We start from the raw sequence: 19,118 nt of genomic DNA on the forward strand, positions 1-19,118 counted from the left end.
GGGAAGTGCTCGCCTTGAAACTTCCCGCAATTTCAATTTATGGCTTTTGAGTGTGTTCTCACATGAGCTGAAAAAGGCTTTAGAGGGTTTCTGTGAAAGACAAAACATGGAAAATGATCCCTGTGAAATCGTCATTGGAGCAGAGGTGCTAAATTAGGAGTTGTTTCTGTAAAGTGTTTTTAAATGTCTTCATAAAGACTTTATAAGCCCTTGGATTCCCCTTCAACCTTAACCCACTTTGTGCTCCTCTATCCCTTCCTTATTCCTCACTTCCTTACTGCACCTACCATCCTCGTCTGTCTCATTACCCATCTGTCCTTTTCTTCCCTTACTCAATCCACTCTTTGCCTCTCTGCCCTTCCTTTCCTGTCCTTTCATTTTTCCATCTGTCTCTTGCTGCTTTAATCCCAAACCCCCTCTACCACTGTCCTCGTCTGCTCGCTAACTTTTTCTCCTCTCCACAAATCTTACTTCCCTTCTAACCTCACCTGACTTCTTCGCTCCCATCAATCTCTCTCTCTTTTTACTTTACCCCTCCCGCCGCTCCTGTCACCCTGTTTGGCTCGCAGCTTCGTTCGGGTGAGACGGCTGCGATCGTTGCCAGGGACCTGGCGGAGCAGACCAAAGGGCTCCTGCGGCCTGGCGACGTGCCGTCCACGGTGCGGGCCATGGCCCAGCTGGTCGAACTGCTTGACGTCCAGCTCAGGAACCTCACCCCCGGGGGCAAGGACAGTGCAGCCCGCAGCCTCACCAAGGTACTGCCTCAAGAAACACTTGTGTTATTGTACAGTGAGTGACTGAGGGAGATTTTCTTGCAGACACTGGTATGGGGGAGGATACAAGCTAGATGAGAGATGAAGAAAAATAAAGGAGGACGAAAGAGAAAGAGCAAGGAACAGATTGAGTGATAGTTTTGAGCTAATAGTTAGATGAGCAGCATATAGTTAGTGTTTTTGTCTTGCACTCATTCTTCAGGGGTTAGACAACTCTATTGCAGTCTTTGAGGAAGCACCACACATTACTCTGCAGATTTCCAGATGATAAATAGCTGCTTTTAGACATTATTTTATCCTCTTCTGCGTGTGAGTGTTTGTAACAAGTTTTGCTCAACATTATGGGTGATAGATAACTGCTTTTAGCCTTTGGCAGGGTTCCTCAACTCTTTCCAGATCGAGCTGAAATTTAATAAAACTCTTGTCTGGCCTGGGAGTTATCCTCATTAAAAAACACAGCGCTCGAGATGAAAACAGGCTTGGGACACGTTTTACGTCATAGCTCATTGTTTAATGAACTTCAGTCTCTGAGTTACAGTGGCGAAGATGCTGTCGACGGGCCAGAGTGCTCTCTTCAGGATTACATTAATGGGAACTCGATCCCGAGCATGGAAAGGATGTGTTTTACCACAGTGGCGGACAAGGAAAGAATTCAGCTTTATACTTTGTCCATGTAGGCATTCAATTAAAGAGAGTTAAATCATTGGGGAAAGGCTGGCTTGGCTGGCTAATCGGCCGGCTGAGTGGATGACGGACCCTTTCTTGATCATCTCTGCTGAGGTCAACAGTGATGGGCGGGGTTTAGCAGCCAGACTGACAGCTGCTGCCACCTCTTATACAGTCACTGGCTTTGTTCTTTGTGAATCGCTCTGCTTTATCTTCCCCTTCTGCCTTCTCCCCTTGTCTCACTATCACCGTCACTATACCTCCTCTGTCTATGGAAGGCTGTTTGAGCATTCAGTACTTATCCTCGATATCAGGCCTCATTGTCCTTAACTAGTTCAGTCTTTGTCAGCACTAGTTGGAGACTTGGTTTCACTAGTTCGGCAGTTTGGCTTGTTGGTTAAACAGCTTTGCTTAGTCAATCTTTTACCGCAACTAGTGCCACTCATGTCAAACTAGTTCATACACAGGCAGCACTAGTAGCAGGAAAACCCCAACTAGTGAAAAACTGGACCAAACTGGTAATGGTCAGAGTCCTGCAAGTTTCGCTAGTGAGCTACTAGAAGCACCTCGTTCACCTTCACCAGTTAACTATCTCCTACAATGTTCTGCTTTAGTGAACTGGTGAAGGCCAAAATGCTCACTAGTTTAACTTGTGAAGGTCAAAACGCTCACTGGTTAACCAGTTAAAACCTTTTTGTCTTTACCAGTTCACAAGAAATGCCAAAATGTCTACGGAGGATTGATCTTACTAGCTAAATAGTATTGGTCAAAATGCTTACTAATTAACCAGTCAAAGCCTTTATCCCTTACTTGGTAGCTAGTAAAGGCCAAAAACGGCATTTGGACCTTACTAATTAATTAGTAACCGTTTTGGCTCTTAGTGGTTAACTTGTGATTTTTTACAGCTCACTTGTTAACTAGTAACACTCTGAGCATTAGTAGCTCTGTACAGTGGTCCACTAGTGCATCAGTCTGCAGACCAGCGGTGGCCGGCATTAGTAGTGCGGCCTGTGTGTATATTAGTTCAACAGCAGTGGCACTAGTTGGAAAATGTTGACTAGTTATCATAGTTGTTCAACTAGTAAAACAAAAATGTAGAACTAGTGCTGTCACAGACTGAGCTAATAAAGGAAAATGCAACCTTACATGATATTAGGGCTTTTCATGCTACTCCCGCTCAGTGATTCATTGACGTGAGACGTGAACACATTGGAGCATGTGTAAGTGGAATCAATTAATTTGTGTTTTGCTGTTGACCAAATGGCCTGTTAAAGGTTGAATTTGTAAGGGGGGGAAAAATCCTCAATAGAAGAGGAAAATCTCTCCTCTTGATTTCAATAATGACCCAATTATATTTACCCAATTGAGTAATATGCCGGCTTATTATGATAATTTTCATTAGGAAATCGAATACGACCAATCATGCACGAGTTACATAGTAATTAATGCCATCAATTCAGTTGACGGTAGAAACTGAACATGAGTGGAAAAAGGAAAAAGGGAGGGTAGAACAAGGAGGCAGGGAAGACGGTGAGGGGAGAAGGAAAAAAGGTGGCGAGGGAGAAGAATAACAATATGTTTCAGCCACCAAAGTCTTTCTGTGCAATGTAAATGAAGTGGGTGTGACTGCTTCTGTGTGTGTACGTGTGTGTCGGATTAAGAGGTGTTACATCGCTAACTGTTGAATTGTTTGAATTTGCAGCTTCAGAAGAGAGAAAGGTCCTGCAGGTTTTTCACACAGGTATTTCAACTTCCTGGTATCGTTGATTACTTTGCCACACTATGACCGACGTGGTTTCTCTTTTTCTTTTTTTTTTCCATTCACACTCAGCATGTAATTCGCAAAGAAAGCTTTTGTGTGTGTGTGTGTGTGTGTTCTCACACATTGTAACGCTCTTCAGTAGAATCCTGATTCTATGCTACAGCAGCTTTATGATTTGAATCCTAACCCTTTGAGGAGTCTTCCATTTAAGAGGTAGAGTCTGGCCCTGAATACACTAAGTGCATCAGAGTCACTGGTAACCATCCACTAATGTCTGATAATAAAGTTTGAAGGCACTCTCATGCCCATTTTTTGGTCTTGACTTCTCAGTTTTGTCCAAAATAACCAAATAACAAAAGTGCATCAGAGCTGGGTCTAGACAAACGGACCAAAATGTAGTCCGACCAAAAGAGGTGGTCCCGGTCCAGATCAAACTGAACCAGGGTTTGGTTAGGTTGCAGTGTGAGAACATTTTGTTTCGTTGAGACAGCATTAAACAATAGAAGAAGGCGTCTGAAGATTTAATGTTTGATCAACAAGGACGTTCATTTTGCTGGTGGTGAAAGCGTAATGTTATTACATTGGCAACCAAATTAACAAAGTGAACCATTTCATTCATGTCCCCCCCTTCAAACACAAAGAATTATTTTTTTAACGCACTTAAAAAAGTTAGCAAATACAATAGCCGATTTGCCAAAGCGCTGACGTCAGATGCACGGCCATCTACAAACCAATCAATGTCAAAGTTTAGTGAGACAGAGCTCATGTTGGTCTTGACGACAGGACGTACGTACACATCTTAAGTGCGCTCCCTAAATTACAATGTGAAACCAAAACTAACCAGATCAAATGTAAACACGAGAACAAAGACATGAATCTTGGCTGGGACCATGGTCCAGACTTTCTGGTGTGACAACGCCTTCAGTCTCCTTAAAGGGTTTGCTGACATTCTTTTGTTTTCAATTTCATTTCATTTTCTGTCTTTTTTTTGCATTCTGAATCAATGGTACTGATTAGCGGCCATGATCAATATCAATAATAGCTCATCTATTTTGCAGTTCTGTCTGCAGAATAGTAATCAGTCCTACCTGGACCCAAATGACTCGCTATCCATCTCTATTGGAAGAAATGTCCACTCTGCTGCTGTGTCAGAGGGAGAGAACAGAGTATGATGGATATCCTGTTGCATATTGCTTGATCATGGCCTCGGTGCCTTAAAAGTGTAACACCGGCTTGTGTTTGTGTGGCTCATTTTTCATCCTTGTCGGTCTGCTTGTGTTGATGTTTGTCCGTGTTGACGCCGCGTACCTCACATGATGAACAGAAAAATATCTAACATCTTTTAGGCATTTCTCTGGTCAGCTAAACTCATAATTCAGAACATCTAAGGACCCCACCGTACTCATCTATGTGGTGTACATCGACTGCAGAGTCTCTCTTTCTCTCTCTGCACCCTCCCCGACAAACACACACACACACACACACACACACACACACACACACACACACACACACACACACACACACACACACACACACACACGCACACCCTTGATGGGCTAGCTATTTTTCTCCTGATGCAGGCTTTTTTCCCCCACTCTCCCCTGAAAAGTCTTAACGTCAGCAACAGTCAGCAATGTCACATCATAGAACATGGCTTAGGTCTCTATGCAGGCTGACACGCACGCAGACATATATAAATATATTTTCACCAGTGATCTAATGCCATCACGTCAGAACCTGTCAGATATGTTGATGCGTCGCCTTAATCCAATAAATGCGGCGTGCATTTCAAGGAGTAGCTGTTGATTTATTTATTTCGCCTTTCTTCCCGAATGCTTGTTACAGGTCGGGATCAAAATGTTCCACCACACACCTTGGTTACTGCAGGGGGCTGGGAGTGATCGATTAAATAATTAGCCATAGTAATGCGAAACAAAATTATACCAACAGTCCCTTACTCTGCCAGATAGAAATGTGCGTGATTAGCGATGTGGTGTGGTGCTGCCCTCTCCTCGTTAATTATCTACAGCACTAATTGCCAAGTGAGGAGAGTGGGCAGGAGGTTTGGGTTCTTAATAGAGACAAAAATAATTGAATTCTCCCTCTCTCTTTTCCTCTCTCCCTCTCTCTTTTTCTCATCCCTCCTCTTCCTCCCTCACTTCATTTGGGGAGCTGGGGACTCGTTTCATGTACACTAAATTGGCAATTTATTCATGATGAAGTTGGTGGTGTGGAGAGGCTTTGATGCTGTAGGCTGGATTGATGGAGAGAGGTAGATTCTGCATGGTAGACTGAGGGAGAGGTGGGGGGGTTGGCAGAAATTAAACGAGAGAGAGAGGAGAGAACAGAGTCGCGGGGATGGAATGTGAGAGAATGAGAACAAAAAAAACAATAAAGAGGGCAGTGAGGAGACAGTGATGCTCAATGACAATGTCTAATTTGCCCTCTATTTATGGATGGCGGGTCAGAGCGTGGCATGCTGTGAATTTAAAGCCTGATTTAGCTGCAAACTCATCCTGTCAGGGAAGACAAACTCCGACAACAACTGACAGATAAGCCTGCTCCTCTGATGAAAACATTTTCAAAACATGCACTTTCTCAGAGCTCAGTCAGGCGAGTAGAAGGCGAAAAAAAAGCATTCTTTCCTCCGCTCTCGCCCCTTTTCCGTACTTCCAACATCCAAACTCTGTCGTTGTGCGAAGCGTGTCCTACTGTGCGTGAGGGTACACACACTGTACGTCCATGCACGTGTGCGTGTGCCTGTGTTCCCCCGTGTTGCTGGGAGTAGTAGAGCGGCCCAGCTCTAGTCTGTCTTGCCGCTGCATTTTACGCTGGATCACCCAGACGCTTCAAAGCATTTCACTTCTGCCCCATTTACTGGTGTGTGTGTGTGTGAGTGTACATGCGCACGCTGCGTGTTTGTGCACACATGCGCATGCCTACTCAGTAATACATAGACACACACACACACACACACACACACACACACACACACACACACACACACACACACACACACAAACGACACCCTTATCTGTCTCTGCAGAGTCTCTCCCCTCTTTGAAGACCCATAAAAAAAACCTGTCTCCATTTTAGCCCTCAAGTCCTCGTACTTGTGCGGATAGAAATGTCACCAGAGCTTACAGGCACACACACACACGCACACGCACACGCACACGCACAACGCGTCATGTATATTCCATCTCTGACTTTCTGATATCGAGATGTCTGGACCTCGAGGAAATCACACCCCTTCTTCTCCTTACCTATCTCTCTCCTCCACAGATGCAATCTCTGCGCCCGTGAATTAAATTTCAATGAGGAAAAAAAAAATCATATGAAATTGAAAATGCAAGATAATCAAAAGTTCAATAAGAGGCAATGAAAAGTTTAATGAGAGTAGAAAAGGCGAGGTTATCTGAAACGCGTCAAAGTGAGCGTTTGGGAGCAGCAGCGGCAGCGTGAGTGAGCGAGCGGTGCCGCTGCTGTCAGATCTGCTGCGCTTACAACACAGCGTCCTCTCTGTCTTTCTCTCTGTTGCCTGGACTGTTACTGTACAGCAAGTGGAGCAGAATGATGCACTGCAATGCTTCCCCCAGCCCCTTGTGCACAGCCTCAACTACACACACACACACACATACACACACATACACTGTAGGAGCACACACGCCTCCCATCCCGTCCGCACTCTGCAGCAGCACACACACTTTCACATTAAACAAATGCACCAGCTCACTGTGTATACGGCATTTTCATCAGTGCATTTACATTTTGTACACTCGAACTTACTCATCACATTAAGGCCTGATTTCAAAGGCCAAAGCGTCTCGATTGCCACCCGGTGGCTGGCTGCAGTATAGGTCATAAATCCCACCTCCTCCATGTTAGTGGATTGGACATGGACCAAACTAAAAAGTAAAAGCACACCTCAAATATGTTTTTCTCCAAGAGGATATCTGTCATTTTAGGCACATGTTATCACACTGATGTTCGAGTCGTCATTGTTTTGGTGAGTTTGGTTTTTATTAGTTACTTGATGCTCTAAGAAGGATGTGAAACGTCAAGATCGACAGCTCAGCAGGACCTCGCTATACCGCGGCTCCACCCCCGTTCACCACTGCTCAGACTCTGGGTCCAAATATGACCAAAATCCAAATCTGGAATAAAGCAGAGTTTTCCTGTTACTGTGTATCGCAGCTTGGGGAGTGTTCTGTCGATCAGTGAAACGATGGAGATAGAGACAGATTCCTGTGTGTGTGTGTGTGTGCTTGTGTGTGTGTGTACTCCACATCCACTCCTGCTTATTTTTGTTGTTTGCCGAAGCAGTGGATTAATTAGTTTTTGTTTACATGTAGCCCTTCCAAACTCATCCGATATGCATTCCAGCTAATTAACTGCTCGGGCTAAAAAGGACATAATATTATCATATTAGCTTGTTGACTAAGCACCCGTTTCACGTGTGCGATATATTGTATCTACATTAGGATACAACACCCCCAAAATAAACAGGTTGGAATCCCAGAGGACGACGGCACATCGACAGTGATCAGCTGCAGCGTTCCACTGAATCCTCTCCCTACACACTGCACACACTCAAACACACTCTTTACGTCTTGACAATCGCTCTTGCTGCCTTTCCACCTCGTCCTAACCCTGAGTGAAAAGGGCAGAGAGGAAGTCAAATGGCTGATGTGTGAACGCTCGCTCTCCCTCCCCCTGCCCTCGCAGTCACCGACTGGAGACCCCTCTCTTCCTCGTGGCACCTGCGTTCCATTCCCCCGCCCTCCTCCAGAGAGATAAGCATGGAATAGAGTGAAACATATGTGGAGGATAAGAGAGCGTTTTCGGGGTGGTTCACAGTCAGAGCGAAAGAAAGAGAAAATAAAGAGACAGGCAGGGAGTGTGAGATGTGTGTGTTTGATAGCACCTGTATTCGCTTTTTCGCCTCCCTTGTTCCCAGTGGACGCCTGTCACCATGCACTCTCTGGACTGTTTTATCGCTCTCCCGTGCTCGCCACTTGTTCTCCCCCCACCTCTCCGCGGCTCTCTTATTCTCCCGCTTTCTTTGTCTCTCCCTGGGTCTCTTAAGATGTGCGTATCTGCGAATATGTGTGGGGCTCATGTCTGAAAATGAGGAGGTGAATTCTTAGGAGCATAAAGGAATGTGAGCCAGAGACAAAATAAGTATTGTCTCACAGAGAGCGCTTCGTCTGCGCGAGCCAGCTCCTCTCTGTTGGGTTTGGTAATACTTCTTGGATCCAAAACGGCTCTGCACAGCTGGATATGACCCAGCAGACGTTATCTGATAAAACTCTAATTTCTTCCCAGACCCCCAAGCAGAAGTTTCCCAACTCCGAGATAAGACTGTTGCTTTCAAAGAAAAAAAAGAAAAATAACTGAACCAGGTTTGGGGATGTGGACACATGGAGATTCCAATCAGCTAATTAGCTTCGCTTGATTTTTAGAACATCTGTGATGGATTTTCTATCACAACATTCTTTTTATTAAGAGATTTTTGTAAGAAAAAATTGTGAAAACGAACATTACAGATGGAGTGCAACTTTTTTCTTTCAGAGTGTGGTTATGTTTGCATGGGAATGCTACATTTGCATCACATTTTGTTGTCATGACGTCAACATGACAAATAAAAAGTCATCGCATTCTCACTAAACATGTGTGCATGGACGCCATTATTCTGATACGAACCTGATTAAGACAATAGTCTGAATAAGACACTGCCATGTAAACAGCATTTTCTGAGTTTCCTGAATAAGGTCATAATATTAATAAACAATGAGACATGTTGAGCATTCCGACATAAGTTGACATGTAAACAACTTCATCGCAATGTGACGGCCTATTGTTGTTTTCACTGCCTTTTGCGACATCAACATATGGCAGTTACCAAATCCTTGATGACACATGTCCCAGGTTTGAGTGGAAAAAAAGATGATAATAATAATAACATTATTTTTATACCACTTATCTAAACAAAGTTACAAAGTGCTTCACAAAATTCATGGCCAAAATACAAATGAATAAAAAATAAAAGATAAGTGGATGTTAGGGACATATTCAATTCAATTCAATTTTAACCCCCAAACCATAACATATTAAGGTCGAGACCTTAGCAAAACCCAACAGTTCCCACAATGAGTAAGTAGTTGAAGATAAGAAGTAGTTGAAGCTTTTGCAAAATTGAGAAAAAACACAGTAGCATCATGTATTAAACTATTTCAGGTTGTGTTTTAAAATCCTGGTGGAAATGTCAAATATACGACGTAAATTTCATGATAGGAGTCTGCTCTGCAACATGTCAGCTGGAATATGTATGGAATATTCTATTATCAACTCATAATCCAAATACTGTCTTGTTCAGAATCAGGTCAATAGTCGGAATATTGTTGTCCATGTAAACATCGTCCCCGTTGCATCCCATAGACTGCAGTGTGCAGTCGCCATGGTGCCGCTATGTTACTTGTACTATTTGCATTGATTCTCGCATTAGCATCATTGACTGAAAGTGATAAAAGCTTTCCTTCGATGTGACCTCATGTGTGTCTCTGCTGCTGCCCCAGGCGATGGTGGAGACGGTGAATAATCTGCTGCAGCCACGGGCCCAGTCAGCGTGGAGGGAGCTGTCCACCAGCGAGCAGCTGCACTCGGCCACTCTGCTCCTCGACACTGTGGAGACCGGCGCTTTCATGTTGGCTGACAACCTCCTCAAGACGGACACTGTGCTGGAGACCACTGACAACATCCGTGAGTACAGCTTTTTTTCTTTCTCTCTTTTTGGTAGCTTCCAGCTCTGTAAACTAAGCTTGACCCTGTAAGTGTCAGGGATCCTGTTGAGACGCCCTTGAGCAAGGCACTTAGCCTCTATTTGCTGCAGTGGATCAGAAGAGTGTCCAAGTGGTGAAGGCTGTGGCTGCACTAGTCAGGAGTTGACTTTTAGTAGTGCGAGGTACAGTATGGCCGAGTGAGGAGAAAATCACTGGTACAGGTTTTGTTGACTTTACGTGAACCAAAAATAAAAGATTAAAGAATTCCTACAACGTCGTGCCCTCATTTTGGCAGAAATATGGTTATTAGATTTCCCAGTTTTCTTTCTTTTTTCTTCCTTTTTTCTTTGTTTTATGAATCCAATGACAATCTAAACCCGCTCAGGAAAACTACAAGATCTGAGCATATGATGTAACATCATAGTAAGAAGCAAAGATGACAACAGGAAGCCGCCACCTCAGATCTATGTTTCATACAAACTAGAAACAACAAATAATATTTAACTTCATCGTGGCTCAAAAAATAACATCATCCATCATGTGTGCAATCACACACACACACACACACACACACACACACACAAACACATGTACTGTACATGTGAACGGACATGTGGAGTGGGCATGAATGGAAATGGGGCAGAATAATGCTGTTGTTACAGTGCAGAGAGGCTGAGGAGAGAAACATATGTGAGGGTTTGTGCACATGAAGCAGAGCAGCTAGGTGAACTCGGAGATATCTTACCACTGAATACATTATAATTCATATTTTACAGGGAGTGGGAAGAATATGAAAATCTTCAATTTGTCGGAAAGGTAAACGAAAAATAAGCCCATGAAGTCGAAAACAACAGAATACCATGAGAGAAACTTTGCATAATGGATAAACATATTAAGCGTCTGTGTTATTACTTAATTCAGCATTATGTGTTTTCTCTGAAGTACTTTTAAAGAGAACCTTTTAAGAGGACAAGATGTTTTAGGTGTAAATGTTTGATCAGTTAAGTACAAAACTTAGCAATTCATTCTGTCGAATTAATAATTTGTGAGCATGAATTAACAAAACCTCTGGAATCTAATGAGACTTTAAAGGGATTAAAAGGAGAACCATGTTAAACAGCCCAAACCTGAATTATTTCTGCATTCCTTAATCCAAAATCATATTATTCTACCTGAAGAGCAGTTTCAGCAGATTCCCGTATCTCAAAAGCTATTGATACCTGTTTAAGACATAGTTTGAAACAATTTTTCATTATCTAAAATTTACGAGATCTAGGTTGTAAATTTTGTTGACTGATGTGCTTACATCATTCAAAATGTTTCCAACAATGTTCAAACCCAGAGAATTCCCAAGTTTACTCAAGACAACGGGACGTTTCAGTTTGTTTGCCTTTTTATTGCATCATATCTGCTTCGCTGCTGTAACTTCCAGGGCAAACGACATAGTTCACTCCAGTGGACTCATAATTTATAACAATTTGTCATCATCATTTGCTGCATAACGTGAGTAAAAAGTTGAATACATTGCCTCAGGCGTAAACATGATTTACGCCTGAGTAGTGCCAGGTAGCGTTTCATCGACAAAGGCGGTGAAGACGACACCTCCCATGATCCCATCCTGCTTCACGATGTCATCAAACTGCGTCCTTTGTTGTTGTTTCGATGGAGAGAACCCGAGCGCCCGAAAGTTACAGACTGTACCTTTTAATTGAATAGAAGAAGAAAAAAGAAACAAAAGGATATTTAAAATAACCTAATCATACATTTCAGCATTACATCAGATCATGCCTGTGCAAAAAACGAGTATTTCTGGTACGACGTGTGTTTACAGCTTTGCGTGTTTGCTCTCTCACGAGCAGCAGGGACCTACAGAAAGGTCACGATGAAGAGGTGCAGGTTGTTGTGTGAGAGGCTTTGAAGGAACAAATCCACAGAGACTAAACCTAATCTAACAGAATACAGGGAAAGAAGTGGCCTTGGGGCTTCTAAGGCAGCCATGAATTGTTTGCCGGAGACAATAATTTTTGTTTCTTTATTTCTCTGTTCTCTGTTTCATCCCTCCACTTGTAGGAGGAATTGAATGAACAGAACAGAGCTGGTTATTATGGCTGTACGTGCACCCCCTTCCTCTGCTCTCTATTTCGCCTCCTTCCATCATCTCCTCTCACTGATCTTCTCATCAGTGGGCCCATGGACGCAGAAATACTGGAGAGCAAGAAAAGCCTCAGTGCTTTTCATGCCTCTGGATGATGACACATATGTGAGCCATCATTTCATCTGCGCGCAGACCAGCGAGCTGCTCTCATCCGTTTCCCCTTGATTATCCCGCTGTTTACTCCCCCTCGACTTTTTTTTTTGATTTAATATTTCAAAACTTCCCAACACATCACTCTGCCATTACGAGGCTTCGCTGGTCTTCCGTCACTCAATCAGACGTGAAGAGTCGCGGAGGAGGAGCAGGCGAGGAGGAAGAGAGAGAGAGAAGTGGAGAAGATGATGTGAGGATGGGGCCGGGTTGAGCGCACGCTCGAGGGCGACGGCGGCGGTGGAATGTCAAACGACGCTCTGAGGGTTTCTTTTGCTCACTTTCACATCAGCAAGCAATGAAATCACAGCTATTTAAGTCGCACAACGTGGCGATAACATTTCATCCTGCTCCTATCAAAGGCAGACAGTCGGATTCCGCAGACTCGGTCCCTCCAACGTGACTTCCCCGTCTCGCTCTTGCTCAAGTTGAAGTGGCACATTCCCAGGCAGCAAACGGCCCTCCTACACCATCTTACCTTACGTAATTTCAGACTTGTATCTCCTCCAATTCTTTTCCTCCTGAACGCGCCTCATAAATACAGTATAGTTACATAAACAGCCTTCGAGATGTAGGCTACCACATCTCTGAAGGACTTAAAACAGGAAATTATCTCTTAGTGGAAAATTTTGTCTCCGCTTTCGTCTCCTTTTTTGTGCCGTTAATCTTCCCTTCCAGCTAATCCAGTGGGCAGATCCACCGTGATTATCTCTCCTCTTTATTCATAACTGGCCCGATACCGCCTCTCATCTCTCTTTCTCTCTCTCTCTCTCTCTTCATTTCCTTTCTTTCTACCCTTCTTTTCCTTGCGCCTCTTAAGCCCCCTCCCTTCTTTTCTAAGGCCATCAGAGGAGAGTGAGTGACACGAACAAAGTACTTGAATGATGCGTATTTAAAAGAAGCCACTGCAGCTATACTGTGTGATTCTATTGGATTTAGCGTGAGCGAATGTGCAGTGCAGTCACATTAAGATGAATAAATAGCCCTATTATTAGAACCAAATCAGTGATTGGAAGGTAACAGCGGTAACAGCGTGAGTGTGTGATAACGATAATGAACAAGGGTGTTTCTTTGGAGGAGGATTGTCATGACAAGGATCCTTTAATTAGATTAGACTCAGTGTGTTTTGATACCCCGCCGCTGTGGGTGGGTGTGGATGTGTGTGTGTGTGTGTGTGTGTGTGTGTGTGTGTGTGTGTGTGTGTGTGTGTGTGTGTGTGTGCACATCTTGAATATTTAGTTTGGCTCATGTGAAAATGAGGGACACTTAACCAGTGTTTCTCTCTCTTTATTTGCATCTCAGCGTCTGTGTTTACGTCTGCCTGCCTCATTCTGCTTCTCTCCCACACCTTTTATCTCCCGCTTCTGTGCCTCATATTGTCCTCTATACTACCTCCACATAACTACGCTTTCATTTGAAAAGGCGTCAACAATGCCCAGGATTCGCCCGACGTCCACACGACTCCGGAGTTTCAGAGCCACTAAAATGGAGAAGTTTGGAAACGCCCCTGGCCCTGTTTTAATTGAAAAGCTCCAGGGCTGCGTTTCAGTCTGGACAAGCAGAAACTGAGACGGGCCTGAAAATGAAAATCACGTGACCACTCACGCCCAAACTAAAATAGACAGCAGTAGAAATGGCTGTAGCCACAGTAATATTTCTCCACTCTACGCCACAATTCGCTCATCTCATCCATTATTTCCCTCTGACTAGCCTCCTTTTTTTCTTTTTTTGCTCTTTCCAGCACTTCTCCCTGACCTCTTCAACTTCCCTTCCTCTCACCCTCCTCCTCTCCCACTCCACCTCCTCCTCTCCCACTCTCATTTCCATTCGAGCATGTCCTTGTGTTGTTTATTTGATCAGGGAGCTGTTTTCACCGCGAAAAGCATTGTCTAAATCACCAAATCGCTCAGAAGCACAAGGTAGCAATACACCAAAGGTATAATTAGTCCTTAATTAGAAACTTTTATCGAATACATTACGCGGCCGTAATCAGGAATGTGCTAACGAACCTGAGTGGGGAAATTAGATTCCCACAGTGGAAGAGACAGGCTGGATTATCCACCTCGCGTGTGTTGGACCAGTTGCCTGAAGACGTTGTTGCCTTTTTAGTATAAAACACTCCGATGCGTGTCAGCTGTTTCATTTTCTTTGTTTGGGGAAAAGCTAGAAACCGCTTCAGGATTCATGCCTGTGTTCTGCTGTGATGCACTTAGTGAGAAAACATGGTTATTACGAGTCTGTAAAACAAATCCTCATGCTACGTGTCTAATGTGTGTGTGTGTGTGTGTGTTTCAGAGTTGGAAGTGGCCAGGCTGAGCACGGAGGGGAACCTTGCAGACCTGACGTTCCCTCAGTCAGAGCTACATGGAAACTCCATCCAGCTGTCAGCCAGCACTCTCAAACAGCACGGCAGAAACGGTAGAGGAGAAATCACACACTCTTTCCCTCCTGCTCTCACAATGAAGTCTGTGGCCGCCGTGTCTCTCTCCTTCGCTCCGTCTAACACTCCTTCAGTCTATTTCTGTCCTTGGGGTGTAAGTCAACAATTATCTCGAGCTCCTCTCATATGTTCCTGTGTGTCTTTCTGACAGGTGAGATCAGGATGGCGTTTGTCTTGTACAGGAACTTGGGTTCCTACCTGTCGACGGAGAACGCCAGCGTCAAGCTGAGCAGCGAGGCGGTCTACCCTAATTACTCTGTTATCGTCAACTCCCCGGTCATCACGGCATCCATTAACAAGGAGAGCAATAAGGTTTACCTGTCTGAGCCTGTGGTCTTCATTGTCAAACACCTGCAGGTAAGTGAGCTGCAAGTCATGACCTCCCTTTGTAAACATTAAAAAGAAATAGCGTGCTGGATAATGGAAGAGGAGGGATAAAAAGAGGTGAAAGGAGAAGGATGGTGATATTTGAAGCTTTTCTGAAAATCCAGGCCCACAAGCACAACAGCGCCACTGATGATTCAGGAACATGAAAACAATCTGATAAATCAAAGGGTAATTATTTACAGTATATGTATATTTACAGAGGGGATGAATAAGTAGGAGGTGTTCTGAGGGGTGGAGCAGCCAACAGGTGGCAAAACGGGTGAGGATGGATCTGAGTAGACATCGGAGTAAGGGGCAAAGAAAACTATAACAAGTATTTTCTTTGTCACCAAGGCTTCAAATATAATATAATGTGAAATATGACCCCATTTGTGTAACATTTATAAAAACAAAACAAAAAACAGTGACTAGCAGCTTCAGGAAATTATTCTACGGAGCACCGAAGGCATTTTTTTTTCAAGTTACAAGAAACTTTTGCATGTACACTAGAAAGATTTGTGTGCACACTACAAAGTTTTGCGTATGCACCAGAAAACTTGTTCCACTGGATTTTATCTTGATTTTACATCTTCTCAGATGACATTAAAAACTGCTCTGGTAATAACAATAATCACACGCTGGATAAAGTTGCAATTGTTTCATGTGACTTTTAAAAATCGTAAATTGTGGTAAATATTTAGTTTCTTATCCAGCAAGCCAATTCGTCTCCAATTGGTGTTTCAGCTCGTTGGCTGCAAAGAAGAGAAAAATCCCCACAGTTTCAGTTGCTCATTTTAAGAGCACTTCCCTAAAGCATCACACACACACACACACAGACACACACACACAGACACACACACACACACACACACACACACACACACACACACACACACACACACACACACACACACGCACACACACACAGCTTCATCAGTTTACACAGCACGAGCAGCTCCTACACGCACGGACACGGCACCGCCACCTCCTGCCATGACTCTGTGTTTATTTGTTGCTGCGCTCTCTCATTCTGTCCCTTCTGTTTGTTGTTTTGTTGTTGTTGTGTGTGTGTGTGTGTTGTGACTCCTCTCTGTGTCTCTTCCTCTCCATCCCCTCTCCACCAAGTCCTCCCACCACTTTTCTCACTTTTTTTTTTGGCTCTCCCAACATTTTCATGCTTCTGCCTCCCACCTCCCCATGACTAAGTATCTGTTCTCTGTCTCCTTGCTCTCCCACCCCTCCTCCTTTTCGGTCTCTCTCTCCATGTCTAACTCTCTCTCCCCCTCTCCTTAGCATTCGGAAGAAAACTTCAATCCCAACTGTTCGTTCTGGAGCTACTCCAAACGCACCATGATGGGATTCTGGTCTACGCAGGACTGTCGTCTGCTGGGCACCAATCGCACACACACCAGCTGCTCCTGCACACACCTCACCAGCTTTGCGGTGCTTATGGCCCACGTGGAGGTCAAGGTAGGCGTTTGTTCCGCCAAGCCTGCCAGAGGAGGCGGGGAGGGGCAATATCAAAGGGTCAGCTGTTCATCATTTGATTAGTGGTGGCTGGCAAAGGATGGTCAACACATCCTGGGGGAAAAAAGTGGGAGGGAAGGGAAGGAAGGAAGAGGAGGAAAATAGATTTGAACTCTCCAGAGACTTTGGATCTGAGTAATCAAACTTGGCAGGGGAGATTTCACAGATGATTTTTACAGTTGTTTCATCTGGCCCGATGTTGACACTGAGATAGCAAAAGAAATATGCACCTCAAACAAATTCAGCAGAACAGATCAAATCGAATTCACCTTCCATGAGACTTTATTTTATTGTTTCATTGTGACGTGACGAGAAAAGAATTACTTTGACATCCACGAGTCAGAGTGGGCAGTGGATAAGAACCCCTTTGTCCCGCCGTGTGTGGGATAAGCACCGTCTTTTGTTACGATAAGTTCCTTTTCCCAAATCGGCTCCTGTAACTCCGGATAACGCGCGACACCCTCGTCTCTCCCCCTCCGGGCCAGAGGATGTGTGTTACTTCTAAAGGGGTCATGGTCAGAGCTATGGCTCGGCAGCCCCCCGTGTGAACACACTGTGAGGGTTTGAGCAGTAGATCCATCACAGCAGTGCAATGTTGAACATTGCTCCGCCTGCCAGGTTGCAGGACACTGATGGATAGAGCCAGCGCACCTGTGCAACGCCGCGTAACGCTGTGGCCCTGAACGCTCAGCGACACACAGCCAGACTCAGGGGAGGGGAGGGGAGGGGTCTGCCTGTGTGTATGTGTATGTAACAACAATATGACTTGTGCGATTTCTGCGAACGGCGCTGTCACCTCAAAGCAGAGGGTTCCTGGTTCGATAGCCGGGTCGACCAAGGTCTTTCTTTATGAAGTTTGCATGCCCCTGTATCTACGATGTAGATATGATGTGTGTCTCTGTATGTTGGCCCTGCCACATGCGGGCAAGCTTTCCAGGGTGTAGCCCACCTCTCGCCCAAAGTTGGCTGGGTGGCTCAGCAACTTGGGGACCCTCAAAGGATATAGCAGTCTAGATAGTGGATAGATGGATTTTAATAAACTAAAGCTGAACTTGTATCAGATAAACCCCTCATGCCTTTTGCCTTTCTCTTTTTTTTGTACGTCTCACAGAAAGCGGACAGCATGCATGACCTGCTCCTGGACGTGATCACGTGGGTGGGGATCCTGTTGTCGCTGGTTTGTTTGCTCATCTGCATCTTCACCTTCTGCTTCTTCCGCGGGCTGCAGAGCGACCGCAACACCATCCACAAGAACCTCTGCATCAGCCTCTTCATCGCCGAGTCACTGTTCCTGGTCGGGATCAACAGGGCCGACCAGCCGGTAAGGAGAATGGATTTTCTTTTAAGTGTGTATCTGTGCAGAATGGCCGTGCGATACGCTGGGGACCTGTCCTGGGTGAACCCCGCCCCTCGCCCAATGTGAGCTGGGATTGGCTCCAGGCCCGGGTACAGATAATGGAGTCTGTGTTCATGACAGCTATGACAAGATGATCAATATTGAAATGTGAACTAGATATAGAAATAAATAAAAACGACTATTTCTGTTCACAGGCTTCATTTGAAACCTTTTTTATTCATGCTGCACTGGCACAGGCTCGGCATAATTGTCCACTGACCAACGGTACTGATCATATTGCAGCGTTGGCAGAGTCAATTGTGAAATGTTTACTAACTTGCTGTCAGTGGTTGACCACGTTACCACCACATGAATAAGAAACAGCAGGTTTGTTACACGCAGCGTTCCCAGAGTGAATCAGAAGCAGGAATGTATCTGAGTCGCTATCAAAACAAACAATATCTGTGTATTCAAATAGTTGTGTAATGTTTTATTTTTATATTTCACGTTAATTGTGACAAGGAAAAAACAGCAAGGCAACCACTGAATTAATGGATTTGTTTTAACTGCACATGTTTAATTTTTCCATGACGTCACTACGTACACTTAGTGGAAGAGGTCGACAATTACAATCCTATTAATCATTTTACAGTTTGTTGCTCGTTGAGAAAGCATTGCCAACTAAAGCAAAGCAGATATAACATCTATAACAGAACCTAATTAGTTATTGTACTATACATATGTATTATATTTAGGTTACTTTTCAAGAGGTATAATATATTATCCTTATAATATGTATATTAAATGACACTTCAGGGCACTCGCCCAACAGTCCCCTTATGAAACCGCATTTAATTCACTAGATCTGGATTTTTATTTGGATCGGCATCAATGTCACACACTCACATATATCAGTCTTCTCAACATGTCAGATCTGTTTTCTGAGAAATCTTGGAAAATTGTTGAAAATGATAATGACAACTGACAAGAAACGGAAATATAATTCCTTTACTAACCCCCCTGATCAGAACCCATACCGCATCCTCCACCCAGTTTCCTGGGAATCCATCCGGTAGTTTTTCTGTAATATATGCACGCAGAAAAACCTACTTAGTAAAGGTAATAAATACGAAGAGTCCTTGAGAAGTAACCCAAATA

At 44.2% G+C, this 19,118-nt stretch overlaps 1 protein-coding gene across 12 annotated transcripts in view; it reads left to right on the top strand.

Annotated features, from left to right (window-relative positions):
* Positions 1-19,118, top strand: part of adgrl3.1 (adhesion G protein-coupled receptor L3.1) — a 123,704-nt gene that overhangs the window by 81,385 nt on the left and 23,201 nt on the right. For all 12 annotated transcript variants that reach the window (XR_004698142.2, XM_035174108.2, XM_035174122.2 and 9 more), the window contains 7 exons: positions 570-755; positions 3,142-3,180; positions 9,783-9,966; positions 14,587-14,709; positions 14,883-15,088; positions 16,391-16,567; positions 17,736-17,945. Coding sequence is in view for 11 of the 12 variants with exons in the window: in XM_035174108.2 (XP_035029999.1) it covers positions 570-755; positions 3,142-3,180; positions 9,783-9,966; positions 14,587-14,709; positions 14,883-15,088; positions 16,391-16,567; positions 17,736-17,945 (1,125 nt within the window). In the remaining variant the exon portion in view is untranslated. The remainder of the gene's footprint in view (positions 1-569; positions 756-3,141; positions 3,181-9,782; positions 9,967-14,586; positions 14,710-14,882; positions 15,089-16,390; positions 16,568-17,735; positions 17,946-19,118) is intronic.

The sequence above is a fragment of the Hippoglossus stenolepis genome, chromosome 2 (genome assembly GCF_022539355.2).
Source record: "Hippoglossus stenolepis isolate QCI-W04-F060 chromosome 2, HSTE1.2, whole genome shotgun sequence".
NCBI classification, from domain to species: domain Eukaryota; kingdom Metazoa; phylum Chordata; class Actinopteri; order Pleuronectiformes; family Pleuronectidae; genus Hippoglossus; species Hippoglossus stenolepis.